Source organism: Hevea brasiliensis, chromosome 3 (assembly GCF_030052815.1).
Source record: "Hevea brasiliensis isolate MT/VB/25A 57/8 chromosome 3, ASM3005281v1, whole genome shotgun sequence".
Taxonomy (NCBI): Eukaryota; Viridiplantae; Streptophyta; class Magnoliopsida; order Malpighiales; family Euphorbiaceae; genus Hevea; species Hevea brasiliensis.
The window spans coordinates 100802446-100821684 of NC_079495.1; the positions used below are offsets into that span (position 1 = coordinate 100802446).

General features: G+C 37.6%; 1 protein-coding gene across 3 annotated transcripts; it reads right to left on the bottom strand.

The window, feature by feature from the left end:
* Positions 1-378: 378 nt before the first annotated feature.
* Positions 379-14059, bottom strand: LOC110633742 (pentatricopeptide repeat-containing protein At2g38420, mitochondrial). 3 transcript variants are annotated; one of them, XR_002490884.2, is made up of 2 exons: positions 1542-1682; positions 379-869 (listed from the first exon to the last, which is right to left on the bottom strand). XR_002490884.2 is itself a non-coding variant. In XM_021782470.2 (2 exons), exon 1 carries the CDS (start codon positions 13932-13934, stop codon positions 12414-12416), a length of 1521 nt encoding a protein of 506 aa, XP_021638162.2. In that variant the 5' UTR covers positions 13935-14059; the 3' UTR covers positions 666-869; positions 12107-12413. The 3 variants fall into 3 exon arrangements, 2 of the variants coding, with proteins under 2 accessions (XP_021638162.2, XP_058000177.1); XM_021782470.2 differs by lacking the exon at positions 1542-1682 and adding an exon at positions 12107-14059 and having other exon boundaries at positions 666-869; XM_058144194.1 differs by lacking the exons at positions 379-869; positions 1542-1682 and adding exons at positions 11920-11935; positions 12107-14059.
* Positions 14060-19239: the final 5180 nt, after the last annotated feature.

The following is a 19239-nucleotide window of genomic DNA, read 5'->3' on the forward strand; positions in this document are numbered from 1 at the left end:
CTTTATCCCTTTTCTTACTCTTGCAAAAAGGACCTTAATTTCAAAAATAGATAACTTGATAGAGATTTCTCATATTCCAAGTGATGTAAAGATTGAAGAATCTCTTCTCCCAATATTGAGTCCGTACAACATTTACAAGAATTTTGGATCTATTATCATAAGTGCTACATCCCTTCAGAAAAAAAAAAAAAATGTATTACATCCCTTATTTCCTTCAAAGGACCTACTGTATTAGTTATAAGAAATGCTTCCTCCCCATATTTTGGGCTCGAAAGAAGTGTGTTTTTAATTAGTTACTCGAGTTATTTGTTGTTAAAGAATATAAATCATAAATTTAATACCTTTATTAGATGTATTTATCCTCGTTAGTTCGTTGGATTTCATCATTTTAGTTGTTATACTAACGGTTTTTTTTTTTTCTGTATTTTGCAAATATTATTTAAAATTTTGTGTAGTTATAGGCTGTTCACAACAATCCCATTTCCATTACACCGTGACCGCAATGCTATCATCACTCTAGCTCATGGTCAAGCAATCACTCACAGATACGAGATTATGAAAGTGGATGGAGAGGACTATCCCAATCATGACACCAACTGGAGAGAGAGAGAATAATCTAAAAGAAAATTGACATTAGATGAAAGTTAAACCTTGTAACAGTAGATAGTCTTGAAACACAACAAAAACTAAAATATACAAGTTTGTATTGAAATGTGGGCCAACCTTTTAAGCTTCTGCAATATAACTCGCTCAATAAATGTTGCAATCAACATTATGGTGTGGAAGATAACCTGCTTTTAGTGTAACATCTGGGACAGTGTTTACCATAAAACAAGCACTTGGTGGAATTTTGAGCCAGGAACACAAGCCTGAAAAACCATTGCACTCATAAAAGATGCAATTCAGCTCTAGCAACTATAATCAAATACTTGTTAGGAATGCTGCAAGAATCAATCTCCAGAATTTTGACTCTATATATTATGGAATGCAACAAACAAAAAGAATTAGAAAGCCCGTCTTATGTCACTTAACCACCAACCACTACTGTGCAAAGCTTTGAAATTTTAGCTGTTCGAACATTTATCCTTTCTTGTTTCTCACAGTTTGCCTTCAACGTAAAAGATGAGAGCACTCGGTTAATGGTAAATTTGAAGTGTTGAAAAGGAAAGAAAATAGAAAAAAAGGGCATCGCTATTTAATTTGAAAGTTAATAAATTTCAAGAAAAATAATTAATTGAAGGCAACGCAGAAAAGCAAGTTATTATTTGGTTAAAGAAGTTAATAAATGAATTACATTCAGATTCAGAAAAGGGAACTTTATATCAGCAAAATTCAATAACAAAACAGGATCAGCTAAAAGAGAGTACAGAAAGACAAATGCTACAACAGTATATATGTTCCATTTTATCCTTAGGAAGTGGACACAAAGATGAACGGAATATTGGATGTGGTAAAGAAGATTGGTTTCTAATTAATTATTCAATTAACATCTTGTCCTCCAAAAAAGTTGGAGGAAATATAGTCTTTACAAAAAAGCTTACACTGCACAAATGCTAGCCATGATTGCCCCAAACTTCACATTTGGTGTAATTGTGTGATCAGATTGAAGACTATAAATCGAACAAGAGGTGCAATGATGTGCACCACTGCACCTATGATATATTTCTTCTGCCCGATCAAATTTGTAATGTCATGACCCAACCTATGGGCCGGACCGGCACTAGTACCTGAGCCAGCCTAAAGCCCCTGAGGCCCGTAGTAAGCCTAACTATTCACTTAACCCAACTCTAAGGCCCATTTGGGCCCAATTTCAAGAAATCAACCAGACAGAGTCCGGCCATAAAATGGACCTACCAACGGGGAGTTTTTGACTCACCCGACCTGTAAACACAGTAAATACTCAATTGGGGAGCTCAGCTCACCCTCCACATACTCATATCATCATAAGTTTATATGGGAGCTCGGCTCCCTCATCCAGTCCATCAAACATGCATATCATCATACGTTTACAGGTCCAACATGGTAATAATATTACAAACCAAAATCAAATAAATACTTCTAACATATGCGGAAATTCTAGGAGTAAATAAAATTACACAAATATTGACAAACAACCTGCGAAGGAGAAAAGCAGGTTAACCACAATAAAATCCTCCTGTAGCCTGAAAAAATATTGAACAGGAGTGAGCGTTCGACTCAGAGAGTAAAATATCAATTTTAACCATAATCTCTATAACTATCTAAAACTAATGCACCCTGTAGAGTGAAATGCAACATCAACAATAAATTCACATCATAACAGCAAAAAAGTAATTTGGAGCACTCACGCACCCAGCAATATCAATCATCTATATATGGGAGCTGATCCCCTATACAGCTCTCTTGATTCCAACTGTGCCAGCGAAGAACTCAGCTCGGACTTCCACTTAATAACCAAATCGGGGTCCCAGCGAAGAACTCAAGCCGTGTCTACCCCGAAGGACCGGGTCCCAGCGAAGATCTCAAGCCGTGTCTACCCGTCCTTTCCATAGTCCACACCACATCACACGCACGCCAACGCACACACACTGCTCCAAATTACCACAACAACATACATGGCACTTTCACAGTTATGAATGCAACATAAATCGTGCCTAAAGTTTATCTACATAGATATATGCATATAAGTGATGCATGGGCATGCTTGAACATATAATAATATTGAAATTACAATTAAAATTAATATTTTACTCACAGACTTGACAACGGTTACTGTGGCGGCTGGCGGAGGAAGAAGGCTGTCCCGGCTCACCTGACAATTACATTACAATTATTTAATACAAATGACTCAATACAAATCAAGAAAAGACCAAGTACGTCCTAAGTCGTGCAGAAAATCTGGCAGAGTCTCCCCTCTACCTAGGACCTACCTAACCTGCAAAAAGGCTCAAATCACACTTCTATATTCGCAACTCATATATCCACAGTTCAATCACATCACACAGCCCCTCCGGGGCCCATCAAATCAGTCATTCATCACAATATGTAAAATTGCAATTTAGTCCTTATAATTGATCATTTTTGCAAAAACTGCCCAAATAAGCTCTAAAAATTCTAAAACTTTGCCCCGCTGCCCTTAGCAATATTACTAGGCTATTGCAAAAAGAATCATAATTTTCTAAGCTACCACGAATATTTTATGGATTTTTAATCTTATTTAAGCACTAGAAAATTACGAAAAAGCAAGGTTCAGGTTTACCTTTGCCGATTCCGACTTCAGGAACGCGCTCGGGATGTCTGACAATGGGGGGCGTAGCCAAAACCTTGGTCCAATTCAGAGACTTTTCCGATAACAGTCCATGCGCCGAGATTTGCGTCAATCGTCGAATTTCCGCGAATTGAGGATACCTACACGAAGCCCACAACACGGGGGTTAGTACATAAATTTTTCAGAATTTTCTAAGCTCATTTAATGCTCAGAAAAACACTGCGAAGTTCCGTGGGACCCACCAAAAAACGGTGTCGGAAAAATTCGAAATTTATGTCGCCGCGAAGCTCTCGACGAGTGGAGCGCTCTGGTACTCTCGGTTTTCTCGTGGGATTCACGGTTTGTGAGAAATGTAGCCCGAAAGTCAAAATGGGCTAAAACTTCCCGGGCAAAAATTGGACAAACCGCTCGATGAATTTCGGTGTTCTTGGTGTCTATGGAAAGCTCTCGCCGAGTAGATGATTTTAGACACAATACTCGGTCCAATTGGTAGCCGGATCGGCCGGATTTTGGCCGGAAAGTCCAGCTGCGCCCTTTCGAGGCCGTTTCGCATTCCATGGCCGGCCGTGGGGAGGACCGAGGCGGGCGCCGCGAGGTGGTAAGGCAGGGAGGCGCGGCGCGGCAAGGGAGGAGGGAGGAGAGAGAAAAGAGAGAGAGAAGGGAGAGGGGCCGACGCGCGGAGGAAGAAGGAAGAAAGAAAAGGCCGTCGATTCGACCGGTCCGATCGATCGGTTTGATTCGCCATCCGATTCAGATACAAAATTTTGAATTTTTACTGCCTCGGGACCAAAACGAGGTCCAAAATTCAAAAATTCCAAAACTCGAAAACATACGTAGACTCCAAATATAATTTTATTATTGTCTCGTGGTCTTTAAATATTTTTTTAAATATCATCAAAGTTTATATTTTTTGAAATTCAAACCCGATTTTTAAAATCCGAAAAATCTCAAAAAAATTCCTAAAATTTAAATAAAATTAAAATACCAAAAATGCTCATAAAATAATAAAATTTAAAATTTTGAGGTGTTACATTCTTCCCCCCTTATAGAAAATTCGTCCTCGAATTTTACACAAGGCAGAATAAAGCACATGATTATACATTGAACAGATAAGGGTACTTGCTACACATGTCCCGTTCTAACTCCCAGGTGCACTCTTCCACCGATCGACTCTCCACAAAACCTTAACCATAGGGATCTGTTTTGATCTCAGCTGTCTCACTTGGTAGTCCACTATGGCTACAGGTTGCTTCTCAAACATCAAGTTCTCTTTTAGCTCTATTACATCCGGCTGTAGTACATGAGAAAGATCTGGAATGTATTTCCTGAGCATGGAGATGTGAAATACGGGATGAACGTTAGAAAGGTTGGGTGGTAGCTCCAACCGATAGGCAACTGCTCCAACTCTATCCGTAACCTCAAAAGGTCCAATATACCGAGGTGCCAACTTGCCCTTCTTTCCAAATCTCATGACTCCCTTCATTGGAGAAACCTTCAAAAATACATAGTCGCCTACTGCAAACTCCACATCCCTTCGTCTGGGGTCTGCATAACTCTTCTCGCCAAAGTCGTTTTCAATCGTTCCCTGATTAAGGGAACCATCTCTGATGTGTACTGCACTAGGTCTACATCATGCACCTTCGCTTCCCCCATTTCTGTCCAACACAGAGGAGACCTACACTTTCTTCCATATAATGCCTCATAGGGTGCCATCCCTATGCTGGAATGGTAACTGTTGTTATAGGCAAATTCCACCAAAGCTAGCTGCTCATCCCATTGACCTCCAAAATCCAAAACACTCATGCGAAGCATGTCTTCCAGTGTTTGGATTGTCCTTTCGGACTGTCCGTCTGTTTGAGGGTGGAAAGCTGTACTAAAGTTCAACTGTGTGCCAAGTGCCTCCTGCAACTTTCTCCAAAATCGAGAAGTTAACTGGGGCCCTCTGTCAGATATTATGGAAGCCGGAACTCCATGCAATCTGACTATTTCTCGAATGTAGAGTCAGGCGTATTGTGCCACTGAATACGTAATCTTCACAGCAAAAAGTGAGCTGATTTGGTTAGACGGTCTACAATTACCCATATGGAATCATATCCTCGCGTGGTACGAGGCAACCCAGTCACAAAATCCATAGTGATCATTTCCCACTTCCATTCTGGGATAGGGAGCTCTTGCAACTTCCCTGACGGTCTCTGATGATCAAACTTCACCTTCTGACAAGTCAAGCACTTGGACACAAAGTCTGCTATGTCTCTCTTCATGCCATTCCACCAGTAGCTATCTTTCACATCATGGTACATCTTGGTGGAACCTGGGTGGACACTGTACAGTGTATGGTGTGCCTCTTGCATGATTTCATTTCTGAGATTGTCCACATCGGGCACACATATCCTAGAACCTTGCATAAGGGCGCCATCATTGGCAAACCCGAACTCACCACCTTCACCTTGCTGTACTCTTTCTATGATCTTCATCAATTGTTGGTCTCTGTGCTGGGAAACTCTAACTCTGTCTTTCAAGTCTGGTCTCACTGAAAAATGAGCCAACAATACCCCCTCATCTAGAAGATCTAGGATTAAACCTTGATCCATTAACTCATATACTTCCCGAATCAACGATCTTTTCTCTGCTGAAATGTGCGCCAAACTGTCAGAAGATTTTCTGCTCAAAGCATCCGCTACTACATTGGCTTTCCCAGGGTGGTACTGGATGGTGCAATCATAGTCTTTCAGAAGCTCCATCCATCTCCTCTGTCTCAAGTTTAAATCCCTCTGTTGGAAGATGTACTTCAAACTCTTGTGGTCGGTGTATATCTCGCACACTTCACCATACAGGTAGTGTCTCCAGATTTTTAGTGCAAAGATTACAGCCGCCATTTCCAAATCATGGGTTGGGTAGTTCTGCTCATGCCTCTTCAGCTGTCATGAAGCATAAGCCACTACTTTTCCATTCTGCATCAAAACACACCCTAAGCCAACTCTGGAGGCGTCACAGTACACGGTGTATCCTTCACCACTCACGAGTAGTGTCAACACAGGGGCGGTGGTTAGACACTCCTTAAGCTTCTGGAAGCTCTTCTCACAGTCATCTGTCCAAATGAATGGAACATTCTTCCGAGTTAACTTAGTTAGGGGAGCCGCTATCCTGGAAAAATCTTTGCACAAAACACCTATAGTAGCCAGCTAGACCCAGAAAACTTCGCACCTCAGTGATTGTTGTAGGCCTAAGCCAATCAGTTACAGCTTCAATTTTCTTGGGATCCACTTGAATACCTTCACTAGAAACCACGTGTCCCAAGAATGAGATGCTTTCTAGCCAAAATTCGCATTTCGAAAATTTAGCATACAGCTGGTGCTCCCTCAAAGTCTGCAACACCATCCTTAAGTGCCACACGTGTTCTTCCTCGGTCTGAGAGTATACCAAAATGTCATCTATGAATACGATGACAAAACGGTCCAAAAATGGCTTGAACACCCTGTTCATCAAGTCCATGAAGGCTGCTGGTGCATTAGTGAGTCCAAAAGACATCACCAAGAACTCATAATGACCATATCTTGTCTCACGAATGCCGTTTTGGACACGTCCTCATTCCTGATTCTCAACTGATGGTAGCCTGATCGCAGGTCTATCTTGGAAAAGAATCTAGCCCCTTGAAGCTGATCAAACAGATCGTCGATCCGAGGAAGTGGATACTTGTTCTTCACAATCACCTTGTTCAGCTGTCTGTAGTCAATACACAACCTCAATGACCCATCCTTCTTTCTCACAAATAGAACAGGAGCACCCCAGGATGAAGTGCTCGGACGTATGAAACCTTTGTCCAACAGCTCCTGTAGTTGCTCCTTTAACTCTTTTAATTCTGCTGGGGCCATCCTGTAAGGTGGCATGGATATGGGGTTTGTACCAAGAACAACATCAATGCAGAACTCTATTCCCCTTTCTGGTGGCAACCCTGGAAGCTCTTCAGAGAAGACATCCATGAATTCTCTGACAACAGGAACATTTTCCATGCTGACACCTTCTACAGATGTATCTCTCACCAATGCCAAATACCCTTGGCATCCACGCCTCAACATTTTTCTAGCACTAATTGCTGACACCAAGTTATATGGAGCTACGCTCCTGTCACCATCAAAGCTAAACTCTTCCATACCAGGTATGTGGAAATACACCTTTTTGTTCCTGCAGTCTAAAGTGGCATAATGAGTTGCCAACCAATCCATCCCCAAAATTACATCAAAATCAATCACTGGTAGAGGAACCAAGTCTGCTGGGAGGATCTTTCCATCCACCACTACTGGGCTACCCGGAAAAACCATATCTACATCTATGTTGTCACTAAGTGGGGTAGCTACCGACAAAGGGCATTCTAGAGTTGTAGGGTTTCTACCCAATCTCATGGCAAACACAGGGGAGACAAATGAGTGCGTAGCACCCGGATCTATCAAAACACGAGCCTCATAGGAACAGACCAGAAGAATACCTGCCACAACTGCATTTGAAGCTTGAGCATCCTGGTGGGTCGTGGTGAAAACCCGAGCTTGACCCCTACCCGAGTGGCGTAACCTCTCGACTTCTCCCTACCGACCGCCTCCAAATCCACGCCCCCTTGTCCTCGCCTGAATCGATCGCCGCCATGCCGGAAGCAGGATACAATCGACTAGGAACATTCGCAATGTAACCTCGTGACCCATCTCGTGGCTCATTGAACACGGCATTCCCTAGCAAAGTGACTGTTGGCCACACCTGAAGCATACTCCTGAACCCATCATACAAGGTCTTGAATGTCCTCTTCCACACTGTGCACAAGGTGCCAAGGAGGATCTGAACTGCACCAGGCTGAATCTCCGTGACCACCGCCCGATCCGCACTGTTCAACCCTCGTGATTTGTGTCTAAATCCACTCCTCTTATTTCTGCTTCTTCCTCTGTAATTAGTTTGACCACCACTATCCGTAGTACCTATGTGTGGGACACCTGAAGAACCCTCTGCTCTGTTTTTCTTTGCCCTTCCGCTGTCATCCACAGCATAGCTAATCTCTATCTGTTTGGCTCGATCAACTACCACATCAAAAGACTGATCAGACATCATGGCCAGGTTTGCATACCTCCTGTCAAGCCCCTTTAGGAATCTTTTCACCTTCATAGTCTCTCAGAGATACTGTGGGGCATACCGCATTGCAGAGCATACTCATCTACAGACCTGCCATTCTGTCTGAAGGCCTCAAAGGCCCACTGCTTTTGATCCCTGAAGCTTTCTGGACAAACCGGTTGATAAACAGTTCCACAAACTGAGTCCACGACAAAACCTCCATCCGAGGTAATATGTAGTCATTCATCCATTGTCTAGGCATAGGCCCCATGACATGCTGCATACACTCTATAAGTCTTCTATCAGTCAATCGCACTGCTGAATCCAAAAATCAATATGCATCGTCTGACACATCATAAGTACCAGGCACTAACTTCTTGAAATTGATGATCTGTTTATAAGGTTCCCCTCTTGGTGCGGTGGACTGCTGCTGCTGTGGTGGGTGGACCATATATTGTGCCATCATAGCGATGGTTCTCTACAACCTAGCTAGAGTAGCTGCCATGGGGTCCATGGGACCCTGTGCCATGAAAGACTGATCCTGAACTGTTGGCAGCTGCTCTTCTACTTAAGCAGCTCTAGGCCTCCTACCCCGCCTCCTCGGGGCAGGCGCCTCATCCTGTGCTGACACCTCGTCAGGCACATTTAGTTCTGGCGCAGTGGCAGCTCTCCTGCTTCTACGCATTTTCCTGAAATTCAGCAGCATTAGCTCACAAAATTCAAAACTGCACGTTACATAGCTCTATAGATTCATATTTACACACAATATATGAAGCAGAAACTAAAAGCAAAGATGACAATGCAAGACGAATGTGGACCCTATTTTTCTGCATTTGACTCCTAGTAGACTCTTCCCAACACTTTCGACAAACATTCCCTAAGAATCTGGAGCCTAAGCTCTGATACCACATTTGTCACAACCCAACCTATGGGCCGGACAGGCACTAGGACCTGGACCAGCCTAAAGCCCCCGAGGCCCGTAGTAAGCCTAACTATTCACTTAATCCAACTCTAAGGCCCATTTGGACCCAATTTCAAGAAATCAACCAGACAGAGTCCGACCATAAAATGGACCTACCAACGGGGAGTTTTTGACTCACTCGACCTGTAAACACAGTAAATACTCAATTGGGGAGCTCAGCTCACCCTCCACATACTCATATCATCATAAAAACATATGGGAGCTCGGCTCCCTCATCCAGTCCATCAAACATGCATATCATCATACGTTTACAGGTCCAACATGGTAATAATATTACAGACCAAAATCAAATAAATACTTCTAACACATGCGGAAATTCTATGAGTAAATAAAATTACACAAATATTGACAAACAACCTGCAAAGGAGAAAAGCAGGTTAACCACAATAAAATCCTCGTGTAGCCTGAAAAAATATTGAACAGGAGTGAGCGTTTGACTTAGAGAGTAAAATATCAATTTTAACCATAATCTCTATAACTATCTAAAACTAATGCACCCTGTAGAGTGAAATGCAACATCAACAATAAATTCACATCATAAAAGCAAAAAGGTAATTTGGAGCACTCACGCACCCAGCAATATCAATCATATATATATGGAAGCTGATCCCCTATACAGCTCTCTTAATTCCAACTGTGCCAGCGAAGAACTCAGCTCGGACTTCCACTTAATAACCAAATCGGTCCCAATAAGAACTCAAGCCGTGTCTACCCCGAAGGACCGGGTCCCAGCGAATATCTCAAGCCGTGTCTACCCGTCCTATCCATAGTCCACACCACATCACACGCACGCCAATGCACACACACTGCTCCAAATTACCACAACAACATACATGGCACTTTCACAGTTATAAATGCAACATAAATCGTGCCTAAAGTTTATCTACATAGATATATGCATATAAGTGATGCATGGGCATGCTTGAATATATAATAATAGTGAAATTACAATTAAAATTAATATTTTACTCACAGACTTGACAACGGTTACTGTGGCGGCTGGGCGGAGGAAGAAGGCTGTCCCGGCTCACCTGACAATTACATTACAATTATGTAATACAAATGACTCAATACAAATCAATAAAAGACCAAGTACGTCCTAAGTCGTGCCGAAAATCCGGCAGAGTCTCCCCTCTACCTAGGACCTACCCAACCTGCAAAAAGGCTCAAATCACACTTCTATATTCGCAACTCATATATCCACAGTTCAATCACATCACACAGCCCCTCCTGGGCCCATCAAATCAGTCATTCATCACAGTATGTAAAATTGCAATTTAGTCATTATAATTGATCATTTTTGCAAAAACTGCCCAAATAAGCTATAAAAATTCTAAAACTTTGCCCCGCGGTCCTTAGCAATATTACTAGGCTATTGCAAAAAGAATCATAATTTTCTAAGCTACCACGAATATTTTATGGATTTTTAATCCTATTTAAGCACTAGAAAATTACGAAAAAGTAAGGTTCGGGTTTACCTTTGCCGATTCCGACTTCGGGAACGCGCTCGGGATGTCTGACAATGGGGGGGTAGCCAAAACCTTGGTCCAATTCAGAGACTTTTCCGGTAATGGGTCTGTCTGGCTGGAGATTTGCAGACCCGGTCAACTGTTGAATTTCCGCGAATTGAGGATACCTACACGAAGCCCACAACACGGGGGTTAGTACATAAATTTTTCAGAATTTTCTATGCTCATTTAATGCTCGGAAAAACACTGCGAAGTTCTGTGGGACCCACCGAAAAACGGTGTCGAAAAAATTCGAAATTTATGTCGCCGCGAAGCTCTCGACGAGTGGAGCGCTCTGGTACTCTCGATTTTCTCGTGGGATTCACGGTTTGTGAGAAATCTAGCCCGAAAGTCAAAATGGGCTAAAACTTCCCGGACAAAAATTGGACAAACCGCTCGATGGATTTCGGTGTTCTTGGTGTCTATGGAAAGCTCTCGCCGAGTGGATGATTTTAGACATAAGACCCGGTCCAATTGGTGGCCGGATCGGCCGGATTTTGGCCGGGAAGTCCAAGCGTCGCGCACGCGCTGCGCGTCCTTTCTGAGGCCGTTTTCCGGAGTTCCAGGCGGCGGCCGGCCGTGGGGGAGGACCGAGGCGGGGCGCCGGCGAGGTGGGAAGGCAGGGGAGGCGGCGCGGCAAGGGGAGGAGGGAGGAGAGAGAGAAGAGAGAGAGAAGGGAGAGGGGTCAGACGCGCGCGGGAGGAAGAAGGAAGAAAAAGAAAAGGCCGGTCCGATTCGACCGGTCCGATCCGGTCCGGTTCGATTCGGCCGGTCCGATTCAGGATACAAAATTTTAAATTTTTACTCTGTCTCGGGACCGAAAACGAGGTCCAAAAATTCCGAAAAAATTCCAAAAAACTCAGAAAAATACGTAGACTCCAAATATATTTTTAGTTTTGCCACGTGGTCTTTAAATAAATTTTTAAAAATCATCAAAGTTTATATTTTCGGAAAATCGAACCCGATTTTTAAAATCCGAAAAAATCTCAAAAAAATTCCTAAAATTTAAATAAAATTAAAATACCAAAAATGCTCATAAAATAATAAAATTTAAAATTTTGAGTGTTACGTTACCTGCACTCAGCAGTTTTATTTTCTGCACCTTCCCTGATAAAACTAGAGGCTACCAAGGAGCCAAACACAGCATTAAATAGGAGATACCAAATCCTCTAGCTATGCTTAAAATTTGAAGTGTACGCAATTGTGCATAAAGGACGTTGTGTCTAGTTTGGAATACAATTACAAAGTTGAAAGCACTACAGATTTCTGGAGGCGTACCATCAGAATGCTTCCTTGACTGGTTGGATAGATCATGAAAACAGCAGTAGTTGCCAACTTAATCTGAATATGCAACCCTTTACTATATCAATTTATGCTTCAGCTCTTAATCAGGTTGATTTGTAGTTTCAAATATTTTTAGTGTTCAAACTTGTCAAGTTGGATGAGTTTGTTTTGCATCCACCACACAAGTCGATGTGGTCTCCATAAAATTAACAGTTTAGACAGTCAAGCAGAGCACCATTGCCATATGTAATAGCCTTTCAACCCTTTATGCAAGAAAAGAATAGCTCTGTAGGTATGTTGCTTAAGGTTCTGGCAATGTGGATGAGTTTAATTTGCTGTCCAACAATCCAATATCCCCTATAAAACTAATATTGATATGAGAGCCAAGAAGAAGGGCTTCCCAAACTCTAACACCCGGAGAAACATTCTTATTAACCATTTTCTCAAGTAATTCCAGTGCTTTACATATCCAGCCAAGTTGGCACAATCCACAAATTATCTCATCAAACGTCAAACTCTGAGGACATAAACCCTTATCCAGTTCTTCCTCCAACAAAGCACAAGCTTCAATAAGTTTTCCACCATTAATCAAACCATCAATCATAACCTTGTATGTTTGCATACTCAATCCAATGCCTTTTGAACTCATCTCCCTCACAAGGTCCCTTGCTTTGCTAAGTTCTCCACTGTTACATAACGCCTCCAATAACATATTATAAGTATTCAAATTAGGTTTGCATCCCAACTCCTCCATACTAGCTGCTATTTTAATCCCTTCCTCTACTTTGTTTTGCTTACACAAGGCGTCTATATAAACATTGTAAATATAAACATCAGGGACCAAACCAAATACAAGCAATTCGTCAAACAGCTCATCTGCCTTGGAATAAAAACCACTTGCAATAACACCATTCAAAACCATATTATAGCAAACAATGTCAGGTTTGATTCCATCTGATTTCATCTGATTCAAAACACCCAAAGCATCTGCACCCTTTCCTTCTCTGACTAGGAATCTAATTACATTAGTATAGTCTACCATTCCAGGACAAAATCCCAATTTCCTCAATTCTCCTAAAAATCTCATAACCTCAACCCCACATATATCTGCCTGTTCACAAAGTGAAGATAATAGCATAGAGCATATGTCTGTGTCAACATTAAACCCATCATTTATCATGCATTTAAATATCTCAACAGCAAAACCGACCTTTTTAATTCTACAAAGGGCAGAAATCAGCAAGCGAAAGCTCGATTCTTCAACTCGAACATTCACTGCCCGACTCTTCAATAAAATTTCAGGAACCATTTTGAGACCTTCACTGGTTCTACAAAGAACTGAGAGCAGAGTATTGAGGGAGTAAACAGAAGGGACACACCTAAACTTGGGTAGTCTATAGAACAGCTCAACAGCTTTTTGTATTTCTTTTGCATTGCCATAAACTTCAATAAGATGGGCCAAAATGAATTCAGGTGTGTCGAATTTTTCGACCTTTTCAAGGTGATCAAGAACTGGGGGAATTTGGTGGAGTTGGGACGTTTTGCTCAGAGTTTTGAGGATAAAGTGATAAGCTCGAGGGGTGGGTTCACAATCATAGATGCTAAAGGAGTGGATAAGAGAGGAGAGAAGATAAGGCTTGTTAGGAGTTTCTTGGCGGTGCTGTAGAGAGGAAGATGGTGCCCTGGCTGCTTCTTTAAGGTTTTGAAAAGCTTCCCGTTGCTTGGAAGTCAGTTGCCATTTGATGTTGAAGGGCAAGTGTGGCCATTTCCTGTGTTTCCTCAAGAAAAGCCGACCAGTTCTCAGAGAAGACGATCTAACCATATTTTGCTGGAGCGTCTCAGACGAGCCGCTATACCAGTACCCCAACTAAATAAGTACCGCAACATGTTTGTTAAAATGCTTCAATCAAATAAGACAATCCTATAATATATAAAATTAAATTTATAAAAAATAATTATATAAATCCTTTAAGATTTTTTAATAGCCTACACTTTTCAAAATTAACAATTTTCACCTTACATTTTGTTAATGATTTTACCTTTTTCAATTTGTTAAAAGTAAATTACAATTTAAGATTAAATAAAATGTATAATTTAGTCTATATATTTTAAAAATTAAGTAATTTAATTTTTAATATTTCATAAAAGTTACAAATTAGTCTATGTTATTAAACTTTCGTTAAATTATTATTAAATTTTCATTAAGTTAGTGTTAATTTTAATATAATAACTAAAATACTCTTATTTTTAATTTTAATATAAAAATAATTTAATCTCTAAAATTTTATATTCTTAATAATTTAGTCCTTAAAATTTTATTTTCTTAATAATAGTCAATTCCTAAAAATGTGTACCAAACAATGTAATTCGATTCGATTTGAAAAACTAAAACACTAAATAAATCAAATTTATTAGAAATTTAAATCGAATCAAACCAAATTAAGAAAAAAATTGAATAATACTAAACTGAGCTAATTCAGTTTGGATATAATCAACAGCAACAGTTCATGGGATGTCTTTTGAGTCTTGTTTTCAGAATTTCACATATTTAACATAGTTAAGAAAAAAATCCTTCCCTTAACAATTGAGCTACAAAGTGTAATATGTTATTTGCATCTTTAAAATTAACATATTTCGATTCAGTTTAATTTTATTGAAATTTCTTCCTTCAAAATTAAGCCAAATTAAACATATAAAAATAAAAATCAAACCAAATTAAATTTTTACAAAACTTAAATTGAATTATTAAATTAATTTAATCCGACCACGGAAAATAGAGCAATCAGATGGGAATAGGGTCTATTAACCGATAGTTTTTTTTGTTTTTAATGTTGCAAAAATAAAATAACATTGATTTGCCTTACATATTAATTTTTGAAATTAATTTTTTTATTATTATTATATGAGGAATTGTGGTTTCTTTAATTGGGATTACATTTCATGCGACTAGAGATTGAGATTAGGTGGAAGGTTGAATATCAATAATACTAATAATTATAATATTATATATATTCATTTAATTAATTAATATATTAATATTTCTCTTTTATTAGTACAATAGATAATATTTGATAAATGGTATAAGACTTAACTCCATAATAGCAATTTTAAGAAATTATTATTACAAAATAATTGTAATAATATAGATATATAAAGAAATAAATAAATTAGATTTTGAACAATTAAAAACAATTCTAAATAAAATAATATATAAAAGTTATAATACATTATAGGAATTGGAGTAGGATAGAAATTAAAATAAGTTTTAGAATAGAAATTAATAGGATTGGAAATTGAATTTATTTTTAATAATATTATTTATAATCTATAATATATATAAATGTATGAAGTAAATAATAAATCATGTGTCATTAAATTTATTTGACTTTATGCATATAGCTGTTTAAAAAAAAATAAAAATTACATGTAATAATTGTGATTCTTTCAAATTTTAAGAAATTTCATATAAGCAAAGGTTGAATTTTAGTAATATTATTTTTAATTAACAAAATTTTTTTATTAATTATTTGAGAAACTTTGTCAATGTTTAAGAGTTATAAATCTTACTAAAAAATAATTTCCAATTTAAATAAACTTTATATTATAGTCATGCTAGTATTTTAAAATTTTAAGCTATATTATATTTTTTTTTATAAATAAAAGTGTAATTCTATATTTTTAATATTTTGCTATTATAACAAAGTTATATAATAAAATTTAATATTTAATATAATAATAATAATAATAATTTAAACTTTTAACTAAAAGTAAATTATAACATAAATTTTGTAATTTAAATTTATGTTGAGAATCAGTAGGAGTATTGAAACATCAATATAAAAACAAAAAGTGAAGAACAAATTGAGTAGATGATATTCAAAATAAATGTGAATTTATACTATAATAATTCGTACTTTAATAATATATTTTATATGCCGTTAAAAATTTAAAATATGAAAAATCAATACCAGCAATGAAGCATCAATATAAAAACAAAAAGTGAAGAATAAAATGAATAGATTATATTCAAAATAAATGTGAGTTTACGCTATAATAATTTATGTTTTAATAACACATTTTATATGTCATTAAAAATTTAAAATATATTATTAATAAAAATTATGAGTAAACACACAATGATATACATAGATTTCATAACGTAAAATTTTTAACAACACTTTCACATTAATTTATAGCACTACTATACATAATATTATATATATCATTTATTACTTTTATATACTATCTTATTATCTAAATGCATTACTTAATATTATTTATTATTATAAACATGTATAAAATTATTTAAATAAATATTATTGAAGCTTATATTTATTGTAGTGTTACTCCAATTATAAATTACTTTAAATTTAAAGTATGATTCAAATTAAATTAATAACTTAAATAAAACGTGGTTACTTCTAATTAAAGTAAATGGTTATTTTAGGGCAATTTTAACTTTTGATCTATACATATAATTGACTGTACTTTTTTCTTTTTGTATATATATATATATATATATATATTTGAATTCTTAACCATACTTAATTATATATATAATATGTAATTCTTTAATAGTTAAAAAATATAAAATACGAGAAAAAAAATAAAAAAATGAGATTAAAGAAAAAGTAAATTATTATTTAATTTATATATTTTAACGAAATTAATTATTTATTTTATATTTTAAAAAATATATTATTTAATCTCTATATTTTACTTCTATTAAATTATTTAATTTTATCTTAATTTTTTCATTAGTTAATATTAATTAAATTACTATTTAGTCCATCTGTTTAGTAAAACTAATTAATTAGTCTATATTTTATAAAAAATATATTAATTAATCCATGTAATTTGACTCTATTAATTATTTAGTTCCACAAGTGTCACGACCCAATCTATGGGCCGGATCGGTACTAGGAGCTGGGCCAGCCTAAAGCTTCCGAGGCCCGTAGTAAGCCTAACTATTCCTCAACCCATGACTAGGCCCATAATTTAGGCCCAATATGCATATAAAATAATTTAAATTAAACTGTTATAATTTCATTTCGGGCCAACTTAGCTCAGTAATTATCAGAAACTAAAATTAGGGGAGCCCAGCTCAACCCTGTTACATCATTTACAAACTATTTAAAACTCATAAAAAAATTTTCATTTATTAATATAAAATCTTAAATTCATGCAGTCCCTGACAGAATTAATGCTACTACTAGTACATGCAGAGTTCTAAATTATAATTTAGACAATAATAATACCGTTAAGTAATTTTCTCTATAACCTGTAAGAAAAGGAACAGGTTACTCTGAAAAAGGTCTCCTCCTGTAGCTTGAAAAAATAGGTGAACAGGAGTGAGTGTTCAACTCAGAGAGTAAAATATCAATTTTAATTATAATCTCTATAGCTATCTAAAGCTAATGCACTATGTGGAGTGAAATGCAACATCGTCACAAATTTCATATAAATCACATCAAAAAGGCAATTTGGAGCACTCACACACCCGATAAGGTCAAACAATACATATATAGGAGCTGATCCCCTGCACAGCCCTCTTAATCCAACCTGTGCCAGCGAATAACTCAAGCCAGGCTTTCGCTTAATAAACCAAATCGGGGTCCAATGGAAGAACTCAAGCCGTGTATACCTCGAAGGACCGGGTCCTAGCGAAGATCTCAAGCCGTGTCTACCCGTCCTGTCCATAGCCAACACCATACCGCACGCATGCCAACTCACGCACATTGCTCCAAATTACCACAACAACATCCATGGCACTTTAACAATTATGAATATAACATAAAACGTGCCTAGTGTTTAACTACATAAATACATATTTATAAGTGATGCATGGGCATGCTAGAACATATAATAATATCGAAATTACAATTAAAATTAATATTTTACTCACAGTACACCGAAGACTATTGTGGCTGCTGGATGGAGGAAAATAGTTGACATCGATCAACTAAGAATTAAATTATAAATTTATTAGTACTAAATCAAAATAAAACTCTAAAGAGGCAACAGACAACCTAATTCATGCCAAAAATCCGGCAGAGTTTTCCCTATACTTAGGACCTACCCAACCTGCCAAAAATGGTTCAAATAGCACTTCTAAACTCAATCCATATCTCATCATCATTATATGGCTGCTCCTAGGCCCTCCAAACCAAACAATACTTAAAATCTTAAAAATTACGTTTTAGTTCCTATAATTGACATTTTGCAAAATCCACTCAAAGAAGCTCTAAAAATTCTCAAATCTCACCTCGCGGTCCTTAATAAAGTTATAAAGCTATCGCAAAAGTAATGGTAATTTTCTAATTACTCATGAATATTTTATTTAAGAATATTACTCAATTCCATAAGTTTCCAATAGCTAACATATTCTTAATTCAATCCAATTCAATATCACATATTTAAACCTCCATCCTCAAGTTTTAACCAATCATATAAAATTTAAATATCATAATTTCAAATAATCTTATATGCCCATATGCTAAAAATCTAACTAAAATTCATCTATATTTTTCAAAAATATTCTATAATCGCTCAAAAATTCAACAAATACCATAGAATATCTCCAAATAATTTTACTTTCATCATAGATTTTTCTTAGAATTTTTCTCAAATTTTCCCTGTTTAAAGAACACTGCATTTATGCTCCACAGACAGAGAAATAATGAAAATAATCTTACCCGAAACTTATCTGTGTCTCAAAAATTCCAAAAATTTATAAGGAAGCCTCTGAAAGTTGAATCATCTCCAAAGCTCACCGGAGCCACCGCCGGAACCACCGCGCACGGTGGCCGGCCACAGGTCGCCGGTGACATCTGTGGGAACTGGTTACACCAAAATGTTCTTCTCCTCCTCCTGAGTCTATAGGTGGTCTTGGATCGTCGATCCATCAGTCGGATTGTCGGAAATCTCATGAAAAAAAAAAAAAATTGATTTTCTCTCTCCTCGTCGGCGCTGGAAATGGCCACCAAATCTGGCGAGGCTGGTCTCATCTGAAAGGGCTCGCTCTTAGGAGTCCATAGCCGCTGGAATCACTCCAATCAGACATTGGGATCGCTGAATATGAGCATTCAAAGTTTGGGACCTTTTTTTTTCTCTCTCTCTCTCTCTCT